Source organism: Caenorhabditis remanei, chromosome III (genome assembly GCF_010183535.1).
Source record: "Caenorhabditis remanei strain PX506 chromosome III, whole genome shotgun sequence".
Taxonomy (NCBI): Eukaryota; Metazoa; Nematoda; class Chromadorea; order Rhabditida; family Rhabditidae; genus Caenorhabditis; species Caenorhabditis remanei.
In genome coordinates this window covers 7,480,528-7,500,159 of record NC_071330.1, presented here as the reverse complement: position 1 = coordinate 7,500,159, position 19,632 = coordinate 7,480,528, and the positions used below count along the sequence as shown (strand labels likewise).

The following is a 19,632-nucleotide window of genomic DNA, read 5'->3' as shown; positions in this document are numbered from 1 at the left end:
GCCTCTCTTATTCTCTACGACACCGACACTATTTTGTTATTTGCGTGCCCTTTGCCAACAGTTGACCTGCCCTGCCCAGCTCCTTTTTGTCCAACTCTCCTAATTGCTCTTACTGCAGTCACTCTCTTTCTTTCCAATCAGGCACCGCTTTATCCGGTGGTAAATATTTGCAGTGAAAATATCTTCACTTCAGCAATACCACCTCTCATAGCGCGGAACGCTTTCTTACTGGTTAGAGAACCTGAGCTGTCTGATCAAGTTGCACAAGGGAGACTAATGTTACAAGCATTCATTGGATTTGACACATCCAGAAATTAACGTTCTTTATAAACATGGTGTAATATTCAGAAGAATTTATCTCGACAAGAAAATTTAGAGGACTACAAAAATTGCTAAAGAAGAAGTGTTCGCATTCGCTTGCTGAAGTCTATTCTTGAGCCAATTGTTGTTTGATGTCCTTCCATTGCTTGTTGGCATTTTTCTGGAAAAAAAAGATGTTCGGAAGATTCAGAGAAATAATTTTAGAAATGTTTAAAGAGAATTTGACATAATGATGGTTATACAAGTCATCCTAAGTATTTACTTGTAAATAATCCATTTCTGTTTTTTTTTCCAGACTTGCCAAAAATCGGGTCCTCCCGGATCTAAAAATGGGAACCTGTTCGTTGGAAAATTTTTTTGAAATTTCAGAGTAAAAGAGCTAAATTTTTTAGACATATTCCGCTGTTGATTGAATTCTGGATATTTAGTCGGACACTAGACTTTTCCGAAAGAAATCCAGAAGTTTAAAAAAATTCAAAAATGGGTTAGAAAATGTTGTTGTTTCAGAACGGGCCGAGAATAATTTTGATTCTGGCCTGTCCCGTGACAAGTCTGATTTTTTCATGCTTGTGAATTTCCGTATGGTTAGTATTTGTTGGTTTCAATATAAATATTAAAAATGACGAAACTTCACCGTCGAATATACTACTTACCGTTAATTTTTCTTCTATGACAACTTATAAAGCAGTAGAAAGCTATAGTTAATCTACCTTTTTTAAGTTCAGCTATTGCTTCATACCCGAAATAACTTTTTATTAAATTTGATTCAATTGCTTTTCGTTCAGATGGGTTACTTATATGAGTTTAACTGTTACATTAAAACTATTGAACGGAAAGAATCGAATCATATTTTAAAACTTCTTTTTTTCAAGATTAATTTGCTAGTATTGGTATCGTAAACCTATTTTCCCTTCTAACATTGTATTCTTCTGATTTCGGAAACAAAACCTCATTTTGTTCGATGCACAGTAGTAACAGGTTCTAGAGGAAAAATTCAAAAATGTTATTGAATTTGAAAACTTGGATTTATCTAAAAACTGGATAGTGTGCGATTCGGGCCAAGACGACGCGAAAATTCATCTAGAATTCTTTGTACTGTACTTTTTCGTGTTGAGTTTTTTTTTAATTTAAAAATAACTTTGATGTCTCAAAAAAGAAGACTCACGGTGTCCCAGTAGAAGTTGGTTAAGCCATCCAAAGAGTAATTGAAGGCGTATGCTCCGAAAGCGGAAGCCAAGAGAATTGTGGAAAAACGGCGAGTGACCGTGTTGTAGACAACAGTACCCAGCGACATTCTGAAATCAACACGTATAAGCATGATGACTTTTAAACTGGGTGAATACATGAGATTCGTAAAAATTTTGAGTGGACAAAGACAAAAGACTACAATAACTGATTCCTTTTTCAAAATTCAGAATATTTGCTATTCTCCAAGCTGAAATTTCAGTGGAGTCCGTTCTAAATGTCCAAAAAAGCGAGAGACAAGGGAACACGAGATGTAATAGCAGAGACCCAGAGAGACGTGCGGATGGGTCTCACCACGCTCTATGGGAAGCGCAACACAGCGGCAGCGAGTGTCACCGTAGTATGCGCCTTTAAAGTAGAGTTCCATTCGACTGGCCTAAACATTTTTTGTCTTTTTTTCTGAAAAAATATGGTTTTTCGACGGATTTTCATTAATATTAAGCTTTTTAAAAAATTTGGCAGTAATTTTATACATTAAAAGTTCTTGACTTTCGCTTTTTACGGTTTTAACTCGCTAAAATTCATCGAAATACATTTTTGTCTTTTAATTTTTAATTTTTATCATTGCTTACGACTAAGTTCAAATTTTCAGGGTTAAATATGACTAACTCCAAGGGTCTCAGACGCGGAACGCGTTACATGTTCGCTCGCGACTTCCGCAAGCACGGAGTTGAGCATCTCTCCACCTACTACACTCAATACAAGCGTGGAGATCTTGTCGACATCAAGACCAACGGAGCCTTCCAAAAGGGTATGCCATTCAAGGCCTATCACGGAAGAACTGGAAGAATCTTCAACGTCACCAGAGGAGCTGTTGGAATCATTGTCAACAAAAGAGTCCGGTGAGTAATTACAAAATTTTTCAAAAAAAAAAACGTAAAAATCAAGCACCTAATAATAGTTTTATTTCCTGAAGGAATTTCGCCAACGCTTTATGTATCGTTAAGTCATTCGATTATTTTTCAGCGGAAACATTCTTCCAAAGAGAATCAACATCCGCATCGAGCACATCAAGCCATCAAAGTGCAGAACTGATTTCTTGAACCGCGTCAAGTCCAACGACGAGAAGAGAAAGGCCGCTAAGACTGCCGGACAGCCAGTTCCAGCTTTGAAGAGACTCCCAGTTGCCCCAAGAGGAGCTCACACCGTCACCACCCAGAACAATGAGCCAGAACTTCTCGCCCCACTCCGTTTCGAGATTGTTGCGTGATTTTCTTGTTTATAAACTTTCTGTTATAAAATTGTTACTTGAAATGTCTACTAATTGGAAGTTGAGAATATATTACTGCAACGTGCTACTTCTAAACAAAAATATATAATCGGATGAATAATGAAAGATGGACAAAAACATGAATAACAGCATTAGAAATTGACAAGTGGAATTGTCAGAAACTATTCGTTCTGTTGAATCTGTATTTTAACTGGTTGAAAGTATTTAACTTTCTATTCCTGTGGAATCTTCGTGGTTTCTCCTATGTCTTCTCGTCAGCACAAAAATTATGTTTCCTTCGTTCTCGAATTTGTAAGCCGGGTCTCAATAGCATTTGAGAAACTAGGGGCGAGCTAGAAGTACAAAATTTAACTGGAAGCAGTAAATGTCTTTCTTCGTTAAAATCATGAACTGAATTTCTAAATAATTATAGGGTTGTAACTATTGTCCTCTTTAAGAAGAATGGTTTGACCAATAACGAAAATATTTTGTTTGAAAAAGTTGGCTTTAACTAACTATATCGAGGCTCATTTGTTGAAATATACCTGCTTTTCCACGAAGTCGGTGTTATCTGGAATCTACGGGATGAGGGCTCGTTTCCTCTTTCAAATAGAAGCATTCCCTCATTTCCGTGCACGCCAACAACAGACCTCGTTTTGCGCGCGCTCGCTCGTATTTTCTTCTGCACCAGCCGGCCTTGTCTACACTCTCTTCGAACGCTGTAGTGCCTCACCAACTTCTCGCTGTCCTCGTCCGCCGCAGCCACCACTGTCGTCATCCGACAAAGGATTCACAGTTCGTGGTGGACCTTACTAAGTTCATGTACTGTTATTTCACAGGGACAACTATTTTCGAAACATGATTGTCTTGTACTTGATTTCCTAGTTCTGTATTAGTTCTCTATCATTATTCCCAAGGATTCCTTATTTCTGAGATGTAACAAACAAGATGACAGAAATGATGTTTAGTTGTCACCTCATGTGATACGACATTGAAAACTTTGAGTGCAACTTACAAAAAGTTCCGACGTGTACCATTTAGGAACCCTCATAGGCTTTGGTATATTCATGCAAGCGGTAACTAAGATTACTGTGTTGGCTGTGCAAAAGTTTAAATGCCTAAGAACCCTTCTGTTCAAATGTAGAGTAATGAAAAATAAAAATTGATTTTATTGAAGAACTCGTATTGGTACTTAGGTAGGTATTTCTATTTTTATCAACTGAACCTAATCTATGATTGGAGTGCATAATTCGTATTCTTCTTGAGAACTGACTTGCCCTTGTAGGAATATCTATTGAAAAAGAACACCTGACATTTCTCTGTTCACAATATCGTTCTCTCAGTTCATTAAATTGTTTTATCAGCATTAATGTTCGACTTTTTCTTTTTTAATTTACCACACAAACACTTGCACCTAATATAAATGTCTCTTCGTCTTAGAATCTCTGTGTCCTATTCAATCGGTCTATCTCTAAACCTCTTTAGTTTACGCGTTGTTTTTGCACTGCCTCCTCTAACGACCACCCACTGTCTGGTTTGTAGTCTCCTCTTTTTGCCTTCTCTCTAGTTGACACTCTAAATACAATCTGTCATCTCATTTCCAAATGACTAGTTGAATATGGAAAGACAGTCTGTCTGTAATTAGATTTGATGATACTAGAAATGAGGTATTTGAACATGAAATGCACCTGAAGAATAAGGAAGAAACAAGATATTAAGTTGTCTGGGTTCAATGGTTTTGACTCATCCCTGCTTTATCCCGGTTTTTATTCACGCGAATTCTGGGTAATCATTCAAATCATTAGAATAAGAATGAGTTAATCGGTGGTCCGATCTTTTAGTATCATGAAAACTTTGAACTTTAACTCCCACTCTCGGAATAACCTTCTAAACCTAGTAGCAGCATTTTTTGTTTTTTATGATAATGTTTCTATTACAATATCAAACTTTCACAATCTTCTCTAACTTCTCTTAGATCTTTTATGCTATTCCTGTGAATAATGAGAGACGCAGATACGCATCTTGTCTAAATTCTCTTCTGTCTCAGCAATGCCTCAACGCCGTCGTTCTCTAAGTATCTTCATAAGGGGAACTTCTACTTTTTGTCTGCGTAACTTTGATCATAAAAGTGAAGAAATAAGTTTTTCTTAATTCAGGAAGAGAGGGGGAGATGAGAAGCATTGTTTTTCATCTGAACTGTTCGGTTTCTCATCATCATTCTAATGAAAATGTTGCGTTCAAGTATGAAGCATGTCACTCGTATCAATTCTTTTGAATCTTTCTATTTTCGAGTATGTCCTTTTGTTTTGCTGTGTGATTTCTTAGCTGTATCATTATCCAACAAATAGCTTATTAATATGAACTTTTTGATAAGTTTGGTTGTAAGACTATAACTTCAGATATATCTTGAAAGTGATAATTTTCGGAATTCCGGTCAACTCTTCAATTTTTAGATTTTTCCTTTTTTTTCTTCGTCTAAAAAGTTCTTTTTTAACACCTCATTGAAAACGTGTCTCAAAACTTTCCAATTTTATCTGCTTCGATTAACGGGGACGATCTTTCCTTTTGAAATTTTGGGTTTTGAGGATAGCTTTCATATAGAAAATTGCAATGATTACCATAATTGCTCAACGACAGTAAGTAAATCTGAAATCGTCATAGCGTTCTCTTGCTCCACTATTCTTTGGATCTTTCCGAATTTTCCGACTAGTCAATCCTCGGTAGTTTTTATTTCCTTTCCTTTCAAACGCACACACACGTAACGAGATGTGTTCTCTCAACTGCCCTTGTCTCTCTCCACTCTCTTTTCTTTTTTGCTGTGTGTTTGGCCTGTTGGGAGGGAGAGGAAATAAGAAAGAAAAAGGGACGAACGAGTGAACAAGGCAATGGCTTCTGAAAGGGGGTGAGGCTTTGCGAGAGAAAATTGCTGAAAGTGGGTGTACTTTGGTCCTTTCTATTAGTGTGTCTGAAAGAATTAAAAAGTGTATTGAGATTAAACTAGAAAAGTTCATGGACGAGGCGAATATATTCAAATTGAAACTTTTACGTTTGCTCTGAATGGTCAAATATACTTGCTAATTGGCCATCAAGTTTTCCTAAATGCTAGATAATAGAAAACATTTAGAGGACGTTTATATGAATGGAGTTCGTGATGAATCATTGCAATTTCGAAAACCACGTCTTCAAACTGAGATGATTCGGGTAGTTCCTGGAAACAGCTCTATGAAGTTGTTCGAGTTCGTTGACGCTCTTAACATAGTGGTACCTAGAATTATAAAACCTCGTGGTGAATGTATTTTGTGATGCACACTCTTTTCCAAAGTTTCTAACATCTCCTGTGATTAATATGTAAGCTATCATCCGTCCACACTTATATATATATATATATATGTTTTTTTTTCATTCTCACTTGTTACTTTGTCGTACTGCTCTTATCAATTATTTAAGTTTCACTGCTTGTTTTGCGAAAGAAATCATTCGTTTCTGACATGTCAGACATTCAGCCGTCGTTTTTAGAAAAGAACGTTTCACTGTTAGGCTTTCTTTCATTAAAACAACGTACTTTTCATTTACCGCACATTATCCTAAACAGATTAACTTGTGTTGCTCATTCCAGTTCGCTGCATAGTTTCTTTAAGCTCCTCAATTCATTCCGGCTCAAGAGATTTGTTTTTTTTTTCGCGTCTTTTTCTTGAAGCCACTCCGTTTAAATCTTTCAAATATATCACACTTCAACTATAATTGAGATCATTTTATAGCGTACATTCGTTCAATTGCTAGAATTCTGACATGTCATGCATGGTTTTTGTATCATTCTGAGTTTCGCTAATCTTCCTCGCACTCTGTTCTCTCTGTTCTTTTTTCTCATATTCTCATAATAACTTTATTTTCAATTCATATCAGAAAGTGTTAGAGAACATCACAACTAATCAGCAAGTAAAATGAAACTCTTGATTCCTTGCTTCTCCTCAAGTTATCTCTAGGTTTCCCGTAGAGTTATCGCAATTTTTCTGAAATATGTTTGTTTTTCCTGAGAATTCCAATGAAAAATGAAGAAGTTGATTGTTGATTGTTGAGATGAAAAAGAAACGAGAGTTGTCAGATGAAAGAGGATTGACTGTCTTTATTCTTCTTATTAGAGCACTTCAATAAAGTAAGCGAATGCGAGCAAAAATATAGAGACATCCGATAATCATCATCTTCTTCTTTTTCTTTTCATTTCCATATTTCTTTTTGCAAATATTCTCATGGCTATTTTTGAGTTTCTCTTTCCCTGTAATTCCTGAAACCAGGTGTTCATACAAGGCAAAGCCTTTGATTTGGGAAATTTTATGCAAAGTGCTTTGACCAACAGTTAATTAATTCCACCTGAACTTTTGTATTCGAACCGTCCCTCTCTCATTTGTTTGTTTTCCTGTCTTTCCCATTCTCTTTTTTCCATTTTCCTTTTCCTCTCTGTTCTGATAATGTTGATAACAATGACGGATGAGGATAGAAAGAGTTCATTATTATTAACAACCAAAAGGATAAAAATCGAATTTCTTACTTTTTGAAAATCTTGCTTATTAGTTTTTTCTTAACTTCCTCGTGAACAAACAAGTGTTAGCATGAAAATAGGCTGATGTTTTCTCAAATTATGACTATCTTCGTTCTTGTTTCTAAAAGTACTTTGTTATTAAAGTTCGTTCTTTTTCTATCTGTTTATAATTTACCCTTCTTATACGTTGTATTATATTTCGAAATTTTCAGAATTCCTCAGTCTTGCATAAAACCAAGACTCATTAATACCAACAGGCGTTCAACGCTCAAAATACCTACGAGCAGTCGAGGCTCCCGCAGTATTTCATACAATTGGTCGGAGAACGGCTCCACTGTGAACTAAACAGAGAATGGAGAGGTGTGTCATCTTTTTTCTTTGCATTGGATTGTTTCAATTAGTTGTAATTTTCGTAATCTTGCTAGAAAAGTTTTTTTTCAGTTTGAAAGAACTTGCTCGAGAGTATGACCAACAGTTTGAAGCTTTTCAAGATGACCTCAAAAAGTGGGAGGAAACGCCTGAAAGGATGTAAGTTTCTACCGAATAGACTTCACTTGTTTATTATCATGTTTCATCATTATTGTTTTGAGCAATGCTTTCATACTTTTTGTGATTCAGAGAGTACGCAGAATTCCACCGAGTTCAAGCAGAAACCGAGTTCCCGGAACTCAAAAAAGAACGGGAGGACCGTGAACGATGGGCTCGCGCAGAACGAATTCGGGGCGACGACGAGAGACACATGATGCTGAAGCAGCACGCAGACGAGAAAATACGTCTTGGAATGGCCAAAGTGCCACGTCTTCTAACAGAACAAGAGCGGAAACTCGATGAATTTGTAGAACGTCCCGGTTCTATAGTAACAGATATGAAACAAGCGCATCGGAAATCCATACACGATCGCCTCGAACAATGGAGTCCAGAGGAACGAGCACTTTTCAAAGCAAGGCAATCAGAGCATGTGAAAATATTCCACGGACTGACTGAATTTTTCGTTGACAAGAGTGCATCAGATCTCGTTCTATTCTATTACATGAACAAGAAAACTGAGGGTTTCAAAAAAGATTTCAAACCGAAGAAAAGAGTTACAAAATACAAAGTGGGGGCGTATCCTTCTGCCGAAGAGCTTGCATACTGTCGAATGATGCCTCCTTTGGATTATTCTACCTGTCCAAAAAACTCATTGATGTGCTATTTTTGTTGTCAGACGGTTAATGGTATCGATCTTGATGGAACCTTCATGCCAAAGGAAGCGTACGAAATTTTCGGTATGTGAATCTGTTATCCCCGTATTCATATTGAGCCCAACTGAATCATCATATCATTATGCTTTCTACTGAAAACATAGAAGGTCTTGGAGGTTTTCAACAAAAAAAACTAACCCGATTCTTACTTCACGCCCTCGACACAAACCCATGATTAAGTATCTGATCGACATGAAAATGTTCCGTTTCAAAAAGTAACGTAGATTTCGTTCGGCTCAGAAAATGACAGGATACAAATAGCAATTTAGTAATCAACTTGTTGTGAACATTTCTTGAAGTGAAATCTAAGAATCGAAACATTTTTTCAGCAATCAATCCTGATGAAAATCGTGTTGTTTGCACTCGCTGTCGAGAGGAGGCTGCCAAACTTTACAAAGACAAGTGAGTTTTTAAATAAGATTTGCAAGTCCTTATTGTATTTTTTCGTTTCAGTCGATGTTTTGGCAATCGATGCTCGAATCAGAAGAAACGAGCAAATCGGGTCAATCGTAACATTCCTCTTGACCTTGCCGAGTTTTCCGTTCGAACACGTGCTTTTCTAATGGACAAACTAGGATCGACTCGTGTTGCAGTCAAATTCTGTACCCCTTGCAAAAATGCTCTCTGCCGGTGGATTGGCGATGTAAGTAGGGGAGAGAATCAAAATCTTATTTCCCTTCTTTCTTTATGGTTTCTCCGAAAACCCTTTTCGATTAGAAAATGTGTAGGAAAAGAGCTCATGTAGATCGTAAAAAAAGCTCATAATCGGATGAATACGTACCACACGCAATTATTTGAAAAGGGTGCTGTGTCCTTTTTTGATACGAAACGGCGGTGCCACTGCCTCCCACTCACTTTATTCGATGTTAATGGGAGCTCATAAAAATACAGTAAGGTTTTAATGGATTTTAAAAACTATGGGTGACGTAGATCTGAGAAAAGCATGTAGTTATAATGATAAAAAACGTATTTATAGTGTTTTAAGGAAATGAAAAAATAATCTGTGGCCCACAGATTATGACTGTGGGTCTTAGTTGTTCCCTTCCTTTTACTTCCCCAAGGTTCATTATTGGTTCGATTTCATTGATGAACCGATGGATTGGTAATTGGCATAAAAATAGAAAGGTCTCATACTTTTGGATGACATGTGGTTGAGGCGTGAAATTGAACGATGCCTTTTTGGCAGAGATTGATATTCTCTAGCTCATTTATATGCCTAGTCCCTTCTTCAGAAGATGGAGTCTTTTTGAGATTGGAAAAAAGTAGGACCTGTGCTCTGCTCGATCTATCTGGCCCGAGAAAAAAATTTAAAAATAATCGTATGATGTATACTGAATGTAGAATGAGGTTTCAGTTTTCGGCATTCTCAGTGATAAAATTGTCGTTCAGCGATTGCAATCATTTTCTCATGGGAAATGGAAAAAATCATTGTTTTTATAGTTGAGAACGGAAGGTGCCTTTGTAAGAAAAATTGGGAAGTATGAGAAAACAAGAATATAGACGAGATTATACTTGGAAGAATATGGAAAACTGGTTGAACTTTCAGATAAACAGAAAAGAAGAAGTCATCATGAAAGAACTGATGAGTTACGAGGGACAAGTTGGATGGACCGATGAAGAAAAAACGAAACTAGTTACGCTGATAAATGCCTCGGCGTGTCTGGATTGGGATGTTATTTCTGTTGGAATGAATCGTCGGCCTAATGAGTGCAAAATGCAATATGATGCACTGAACGGAGTTAAAGCGCAGCCCTTGCTGGAGGAAATTGATGATGAAGATCCTGGACAAGAAGAACTTAATGAACCATCTTCCTCACAACCCACCCCCACTGTTAATAACAGTAGAAGAAGTGGATTAGCTAGGACTGCAAAGAAAACGTAAGTTTAGAAGAAAAATAACTGAGTTCGTTTCGTCCAACAAACATTTTCATTTTCAGACCGCGACAGCCTCGCGTTGCTCGTTCTACAAACAGAAGAACGGCGGGTGCTATCACTCGAGCACAGGCAGTTCCGAAACCAGTGGAAGATCTAGGTGAAGACGTTGATGAAATGGAATTAGAGGACAATGATGAAGAAGCGAGCAACGGTAGCGTCGAGAAAGGATCAAAAGCACCAAGTATTCGAGAAGATTCGCCCGGAGAAACAATGGATGTCGATTCGCCAGAAGGTCAGGATGATCAAGATGTTGTGGATGAAGACGAAGAAGAACTTGTCACAAGGGATATCGATTCACCTGTCAAAACTTTGTTATCACCGACTATCCTTTCTGGAGCACATAAACCTGATTTTCCATCAGTAAGATTACAGGTACTGATTACATAACTTTTATTTCTCAATCACGCTATTCCATTTTAGAAACCATCAATATCTCATCCCGCGCCAGAACCCGCACCTGAGGGTGAATCTGACGACGATGACGACGAAGACACTCTTGAAGTTGATTTATACGAACCACCAGCCAAGCGACCCACTCCTACATCTTCATCATCTCATCTCATCGGCTCCAACAACGGAGGTGGAAACGGCGGAGTACATGAGCTTGGTGGGCGTGGCTTCTCTCCGCAACAGCAGCAGCCCCAAAGTGCCGCGCCCCCAGTGACGGTCACTACAGCCGCTGCAACAGCCCAAAGACACGTCGACTCCGCGTCCCCCTCTCCCTCTCTTGCCTCTCAGTTAGTACCACCAACGGAAAAGAGCGAATCTGTTCCTCTTCCCGTGCATCTCTTGCAACAACCAGTCATCACCCAATCGGGAGCAGTACCTACAGCTGCTTCACAAGCTCTTCCATCGCCAGTTCCGATTGCGCAACCTATTCCTCAGCAGCATCTTATTCCGCCAAGGGATAGTACTCCTGCCCAAATACTAACTCCAACACCAGTTCGACCTACTGCTGCATCAACTCCAGCGAATACAATGGAGCAAGTACTGGAACTGCTGAAGCAGCAACAGCAACTAACTCAACAGCAAAAACAGCAAATAGCAACACAGCAACTTGGAGGGATCAATCCGCACTTTTTAGCCAGCTTGGTCTATAACTTTTCTAATAATCAGCAGCAACAACAAGTTCAGCAAGCTCAACCTCAGATTCAAGTGTCACAACAGGGGTCAATCACTGCTGGCACCCCATTTCAAACTCAGCAGGTACTTAATTAGTTTTTCTGTTTTTAATGGGGTTATTCACGACATGTACGAGATGTATTTTAATACAAGAAAAGTATTTTCTATTATATTTTACATGAAAAGTCGTACATGTCGTGAATAACGTTTATCTTAAAATACTTTTAGTTTTTTGATATTCTTTTTTAGAGACCGGAGCTTGAAGCGGTTACAAAAATGATAGCTGCCAATGGCTTGATGAACCCAGGTATAGTTTTTTTCGAATTTTTCTCGAATGTTCTGTCATTTTTATCTTTTGTGAATGTATTTCTTCGAAAATTCCTGTCGCATGACAATTTTCATGTCGTTTTTTACATCATGCGTGCACACAATGGTGTGTTCTGTATCGATACTTTCGTGTTTTCTTCCAATCGTTTGTTCTGTTTTTTTAAAAATTGATTCTTTCGAAATGAAATGAACGAAAAAGCAGAAGAATTTGTAAGCAAAACAAAAGAAAATTGTTTATTTGATTAAAACATTTTTCAGAAATGATCAATGCACTCGCCAGTGGAAAACTCCCGTTCCAACAGTTTCCTTTAGCGAATCCCGCTATTTCATTTTTGCAAACACAGCAGCAACAACAACAGCAACAACAACAACAACAACAACAACAACAACAGTTTTTGATTCAACAGCTTCTGTTAGCGCAACAAGGCCATCCAGCGCCAGCTCATCTATCTCAATATCAACAAGCTGCCCATCAGTACCAGTTGGCACAAGTCCAAGCTCAAGCTCAACAAGCCCAAGCACAAGCCCAAGCACAACAAGTCCAAGCTCAACAAGCCCAAGCTCAAGCCCAAGCTCAAGCTCAAGCTCAAGCCCAAGCTCAAGCTCAAGCTCAAGCTCAGGCTCAGGCCCAGGCTCACGCTCAGGCTCAAGGTCTGGCTCAAGCTGAAAAAGCAAAACAAGCTCAAAAAATAATAGCACGAACGGAAGCTCAGATGAAATCAGCCCAAGCACACCTCCAAATGAGTAGATCTCACATTCCAACAAGTTTACCTATCGGCATTCACCACTCGTACGCTCATTCACATACACCATCAGAACCATCGACAAGTGCTACGCCACCAGGATACAGACCAAGAGCTGCTACTACGGGAGGTGTGAAAACAGTTCGAACGAATGTTCAGGAAGCAGAGCTGAAAGGACTGAGAGAACAGTTGCTTAAGGTAATTTGCAATGAGTTGATTGTATTCAATATATGGTCCCTTTTTTCAGAGAATACAACTTGTTCGCGAAAGGTTGTCTGAAGAACATGTAATAAAACAGGAAGAAGAGCAAATTCTGACTCTATGGAAGCAACAACCCGTTCGTGATGGTGCTGAATTTCACAATATTCTTAGGACTCGTCAGGAAGTGTTGGCTGCAAGAAGACTTGCTATTACTAAAGACATCGATGAACCTGTTAAGTTGTGAGTTGGAAATCCTGTCTAAGTAGATTGAAATTGAAAGTTTCAGTATCGAAGGAATGGTTATGAAATATCCGGATATGACAATATTCGCTCTCGATAATGTAATTTGTGTATGCATAGGAACCAAATTGTACTTTTTAATTAATTTCAGCCCGATCGAGAAGTTGTTGCGAATGTAGCTAGTCGATATGTGGAATCTCAGAAGAAGCAGAGAGAATTGGAGCAACAACTCGCACAGCAGCAAGCCCAACAAAAAGCGCATCAGCAGCAAATTCTGGCAGCTCATCGTGGAAGTATAATTGGAATTCGACAGCCAGAGGTTTGTTAACTTCGAATATAGTTAACTAGAATTGTACCGTTTTTGCATGCTCGGAGTTCGTGATAGCGTCGTTTATCAGAAGTTTGTTTTATTCCTGCATGAAAAATTCTGTTAAAATTCAAAACCAGCTTGATCCTTTTTTCCTCATCTCTTTCTACTCATTTTTCTATAATGTTTGACCGTTTTGTTCTGTTTTGCAGTATTCATCACAGCCTCAGACACAGCAAGCTGCATTCATTCAGCATCAGAACCAACATCAACAACAACAAGCTCTACAGAATCATGCGAATTTTCAACACCACCAGCATCTCCAGCTTCAACATCAGCTTCAAGTTCAAGTACAAAATCAAAAACGGAAACTTGACTCGCCTTCAACTGGTCATAAACGAATTGCTGCACCACACTCACATGCATCGAGTGCCCAGGCATCTCCTGCACTTCCCACTACATCTGTTCATCAGGTGCAATCATATCAATCACTTCCCTTTCATACTGGCATGCATCCACATGACTTGAGTTCGTATCAACTGAAAACGGTTCGTGGCAATTTCAGAAAAACGCGTTTTGAAGATCATCATTTACCTATCCAGCTTGCGTGTGTGGATGTATTTGTGTGCTGTTTTATCCATCCTTTCTTCGATAATCATTCTCCCTTTAAGCTTGTAGTTTTTAACATTGAGAGAGATAATCAGTTTTCGTATGCTTATTAGTTGAAGCATGATTTTTGCCGATACAACTGTGATGGTGTCAAACACGTTTATGGATCTGTAGTCAATAAAATTAAAATTAAAATTTCATATTTTAGGGGACAGACCGAGAAAGGTTCCTTCAAGAGCAACAAAAGTTGCTACTGGCTCAACAACACCAACAGCTACATCCAGGCTCACAGGAAAAAATAGCGAAAAGAAAGTCTGGAATCGAAAGTATCACCAGCATGCAGACTTCAGCACCACATCGTCATGTCCCGTTGTCTGGATCATCGGCTCGAATTCAAGGTGGCCGAGGAGTTAGTCCCGCAGCACACGCCACAAGATCCATCATACCTGTAAGTTTCTGTCATTTTTACGAGTTTAGATTAATTCCGTTTTTTCCAGACTTCTTCTGGTCGTAGTATAACTGCTGGCACTTCAGGACATCCTACACCTGCAGAATCTAACAATAAGGTGTGTATTTTTTGCTTCTATCATAATAACAGTTCATCTAATATCGTTCAAAATCAGTCACTAGGAACTGAACGATTTGCTTCTTCATCTGAAATGACAATGTGTCAGCGAATGAGTCACATGCTTGTTTGTTCTCTTCTTCGTTCTTCTTTTTCAAGCCGATTTTTCGGAATATTGAAATACGTTCAGTTTTTTACGTTTCAATTCATACAAAGAATCTGAACAGACAACTTTCGAAAATATAACGCACATAAGTTTTCTTAATTTTACAATTTTCAATGTTAAATTCTTCAGACTGTTGCCGATTTGATGAAACCATCACACCAACAGTTGCTGCAAACGAAAGCCAATGTGAACAATTCAAACACCGTTTCACCAGCAAATACGAATAATTCGGATGAAATTCAAATCGTTTGGCAAGGTCCGTCGACCACAAAACCTAATGAACGTAGACCAATAAAACGTCTGGAACCCAGAAGCATTCCTTTGACTCCTGCTGGTAAACGCATGGTTGACCATCTTTCGGTCCCTCTTCAACTTCGAATCACAATTTGTCAAAAAGTAGCTACTGAAAACGAGGCGAAAGAATGTCTGGCACTAATACTTGCTGAAGAAGCTAGTCAGCCAGCAAATGACAAATCAGTTACAAACCTGGTAAATGCTAGAGAAAATGCTGCTGCAAATGATGAATTAGATGTAAACTACATGGATATATACAATGAAGTAGTTCGGCTGGATGAAGAAAGGCAACATAAGATGACTTTAATGAACAATGACACTAACCTGAAAATAACTCATCAACTTATGGAACAGATGAGATCATTGAATGCCATGAATCAGCTTCCTCCTCAGGTCGTTCAACAGCTTCATCAAAATCCCCAATTGCTTCAACAGTATATGGCCATGCAACAAAATATTCAATTGCAAAATGCTCACGCTCAGGCACAAGCAATTCAAGATCAAAGTGCACAGAGACAACAAGTAAATAAACCAGATAACTACGAGAAGTTTCACCTTCTGGTACATTTAAGCGTAGTTACCGTATTCAACGAACAATTATTTTTCAGCGTCCACATGGTATCGCACGTCCGATTCCAACTTCTGGGTTCGCTGGATTCCTGCCTACTGTAGCTACTTCAGCAGTACCATCTTCTGCTTCCGCTCCTCAACTCCCTCAACTCCCTCAACAACCAACAACAGTTTCTAATGCACTCCCCATGACGGTATCTCAGCCATCTCCATCGGTTGCCGTCCAAACTGCTGCTCCTGTTCCCCAACCCGTTCCTAGTGTATCCGGAAAACCCTCATCTATTCAATCCGTCGTGTCTGATGGATCTTCAGATGACGATGATCGCTCAAGGAATCCGTCAAAGCTAGCATCAAACAGAATGCCACCCGAAGCCGGAGGTTTGTTCAATTTTCTAATTTTTTAAGTGCCAGCCAAGTAATTTGAATAATAAAAATTAAAAGATTTCAGATAAAACTGCACCTCGTTCGGTAATCGACTTTCGTGCTACTGGTGAACTACCTGTTTTCAAACATAAACAAATCAAATATCCACTCTCTGATCAAACCATTAATACAATTTCCACAACGTATTCGGGTCGTCCATGTAAGGATCATGTGTATGAGGATCTATCAGATGACGAGTAAATCAACTTTATTGAAACGCGGCTCTCACTGTTTAACGTTTCCACAAATGCGGTTTCTACATTCATTTTATCATCTCAATTGCTTTATCTGTACTGAATAATATCTTATTATTTTTCCCGTTCTTTTTTTCCGCCAAACTAATTTATCCCGACTCCCATTTCGTGGTATTTTTTGCGGGGAGTTTTTTAGAAGATTCACTGTAGTGTAAAGGGTTCCAACCATATTGGATCTAATCTTGTTGGTAGACACGGGTCATTGAGTACGAGTAAATATATTTTCCCCTTTCCATCCCACTGCTTTCGATTTTCTTTGTGTTTTGGAGTTTTCATGATATATCCCTTTTTTTTTACATAATTCCTATTTAATTTCTGTTCCATTTTTTGGTTTTCTGCTTTCGCTCGGTGAGTTTTACTGTCGTGTTTTATGAACAATATCTTTTCTGTAATCTGACTTTTTTGTATAAATTTATTGGAATAAATACATAATTATAGACTCATTATTCTCCGCTGATTATATTCGAACGCTCGGCAATGTTCGTATTTGGCACCTTTCTTGAAATTCGTAGGATCAATTGGTTCACATTCTCCACTGGCAGAACGTGGGAAGCAAATAAAAGAAATATTACGGATATCGATTAGAAATGATAGATGAAAAGTTGCATAAGCAGCAATGATCACATATTCCATGAGAGCAAATAGTTGGGGCACTGAAAATATAAAATTGATATGAAATACAACAAACTTCTTTGAAAATGAATGACTTACTGTAGGAATGACATATTGGAAAAGTAATTGAAGATTGATGATATTGAATATATTGTGGCATGAAATATACATATATCACTACGGATATCAATTTCATTATCATTGAAGTTGTATCCCATTTCTGAAATATTAGAAATTGTATGTTGTGAATTTTATCTCGCGATTTCATTCATTAAAACTCACACTTTCAGAATTTGAAGAGAATGCAAACATGACGGTTGTTGTAGTTAACATATTGACCACAGATGACATTGCAAAAACTATTTTGAAAAATCTATTCGCTTCTAGAAATTGATTTTTTTGAAAGGATTCTATGTACTCGCTATTTTCGGAAATACCTGGAAAATCTTCGTGTACTGTAACAATGCTGAAAAGAGACATCATAAAAGCCTCGACAAATGTGAAAATTGGCATAGAATCTGCCATAACTTTGTGTAATGAAGAGAATTTCGTGGAGTATTCGTGACGAAGAAGATTTCTGATATTATGAGATAAATATTAGGATTCAAATGTTTAAACTAAACCTGATAGTAATCGCATTGAAAACTCTTATTACAATTGGAATGCAAACTGCATAGCGAAACAAAACGTTTCCAATCACATTCAACTCGAATAAATTCAAAATGGAGGGCAGCCCATCAGTTGGGAATGGAATTGTTGACTGAAAAAAATATATCGAATGAAAAAAGTATCTGCACGAAGTGGGATTCGAACCCACGCACCCATACGAGTACCAGAACACCCAGTAGACCTCGAACTTGAGGCAAGCTGAACGCTTGAGTCTGGCGCCTTAGACCACTCGGCCATCCGTGCGTTGAAAATAGGAGGACACACTAACATACACATTGGCAAAGAGAACGAGGCAGAGAAACGAAGAGGAGAGAGAGAGGAATAACTCACATTGCATCTGAAACGACTGCTGCCGTATTCGATGACATACCCTCGTATTAACTCGCGTTCATCCGGAATATAATCTGTTCTCAGTGATGTTACAATTCCACCTGAAAATATGATATCACGGTCACAACCATATGAAATCTGAATGTTCCTAAAGCTTGCCTATGAAACATCCCATTGAAATTATTGTGAAAAGAAGTGATGGAATAATAACAGGAAAATTCAAATATGCAATATCTGAATTATCATCTTCTGAATGACCGTATTTCAGTCGACGGTTTTCTGTTGTATTCCGAGGTACCTGAAAATGTAGCTCAACTTCTATTCTACTTCTATTCTGAATACCGACCCTGATTGAATTTTCATTCTTTGGATCTGACGTTTCGAATGCATAGTTTGCATAGAAATCATCTGATGTTGATGCAACGACAGTCATCTGAAATAGAATTCAATGAAGAGAGAAATTTATGCATTGACACGCTTTTATAAAGTAAAACGAGATGTAGACCATGACTGAAATGAGGGCAGTTCAGAACAGTTCGACAAATGATATACAGTAAACTTCATCAATGCTCACTCGAAAATAATATCCATTTCTGCCATAACTGTTATCTTCTTCTGTGAAATGATTTATCAATTAGCAACTATGTTTTTTTATAATTTCGAAGACTGTAAAGGTGGCCGACAACTCGCGGGTTCATCATGTTTTGGAAGTAACGCCCACAAAAACGGGGAAGGCTGATGAGGTGATTTTTGTGAGAAAATACGGAAGACGTGATTGAAGACAAAAACTCTTCATTTTTCGTCTTCATTTTTTCGACGGAAACGGATAAAGTGATAAAAAGTGGCCGTCTCCTTTTAAGACTGGAATTATATGATATCACCGAGATACTGTGGCCGACAAACTATCTAAAAGTAATTCTATTCAAAAAGTTGGATAGTAAATACAAACTAAACAGCTAAATAGCTTTAACCTTGAAAGGCACTCTCTTTTGAAAGGATTCTCTTTTCGGAATAAAATGAGAAATGGGTAAAGATTTGAAGGAACATGTGAGAGGCATGATGCTTTCGAATAGCTTCTTTTAGACCAGACAGACGAAAAAAAGAGCGAAAAAAGAAGATAAGAAACACGGTATCGTAATCCATTCGCTTCAATTGATTCAATTGATCGTTAATTAGAGTTTTGAGAAATGAAAAACCACAGTTTTTAGAAACGGTAGATTATGTTGGCTGGAGTTGGTGAAATTCAGATTCAGTTCTACTATATGCTCTTGGAAATAGTCTACGTCTAAAAGTAGAGTATGTCAGTATACTCTGCAAGAAACAGAAACTAAATGATTTAATTCTTTGAAAGGAAGTTCTAGATTGTCTTAATCTTGATTTAAAGAGGAGACTATAGATAGATGAATCATCGAAATCATTACATATTACTTCATTTAAAAAAGTGTAATTTTTCAGAATCACAACAACAGAGCGATAAATGAAAAATTTGGTATCGTGAAGCAGTGACCGCCAAGTCGGTTTTTTTGTAGAAGGAAACGACGGACAATGAAATGATGTTGAGAAAGGAGACACAGACAAAAGGTTGACAATGGGAATAAAAAAGAGAAAGAAATGATTCGAGAAAAGAAAGAAATATCAGGTTGTATTTCACAAGAATCTTGATTATCATACGAGATCCTTTCCACAAATTCTACCGATGAAATCGATTGAT

The 19,632-nt window shown here is 38.0% G+C and overlaps 2 protein-coding genes across 2 annotated transcripts; one reads left to right on the top strand and one right to left on the bottom strand.

Moving 5' to 3' along the window:
- Positions 1–2,166: 2,166 nt before the first annotated feature.
- Positions 2,167–2,776, top strand: GCK72_009748 (uncharacterized protein; the record flags this gene model as incomplete). Its single annotated transcript, XM_003112979.2, has 2 exons — positions 2,167–2,408; positions 2,533–2,776. The coding sequence occupies 2 exons, from the start codon at positions 2,167–2,169 to the stop codon at positions 2,774–2,776; spliced, it is 486 nt and encodes a 161-aa protein (XP_003113027.1).
- A 13,966-nt stretch (positions 2,777–16,742) lies between these two features.
- Positions 16,743–18,354, bottom strand: GCK72_009747 (uncharacterized protein; the record flags this gene model as incomplete). The annotated part of the gene is made up of 8 exons (XM_003112997.2): positions 16,743–16,963; positions 17,022–17,142; positions 17,205–17,305; positions 17,360–17,499; positions 17,546–17,682; positions 17,922–18,022; positions 18,081–18,219; positions 18,268–18,354. The coding sequence occupies 8 exons, from the start codon at positions 18,352–18,354 to the stop codon at positions 16,743–16,745; spliced, it is 1,047 nt and encodes a 348-aa protein (XP_003113045.2).
- Between the last annotated feature and the right edge of the window lie 1,278 nt (positions 18,355–19,632).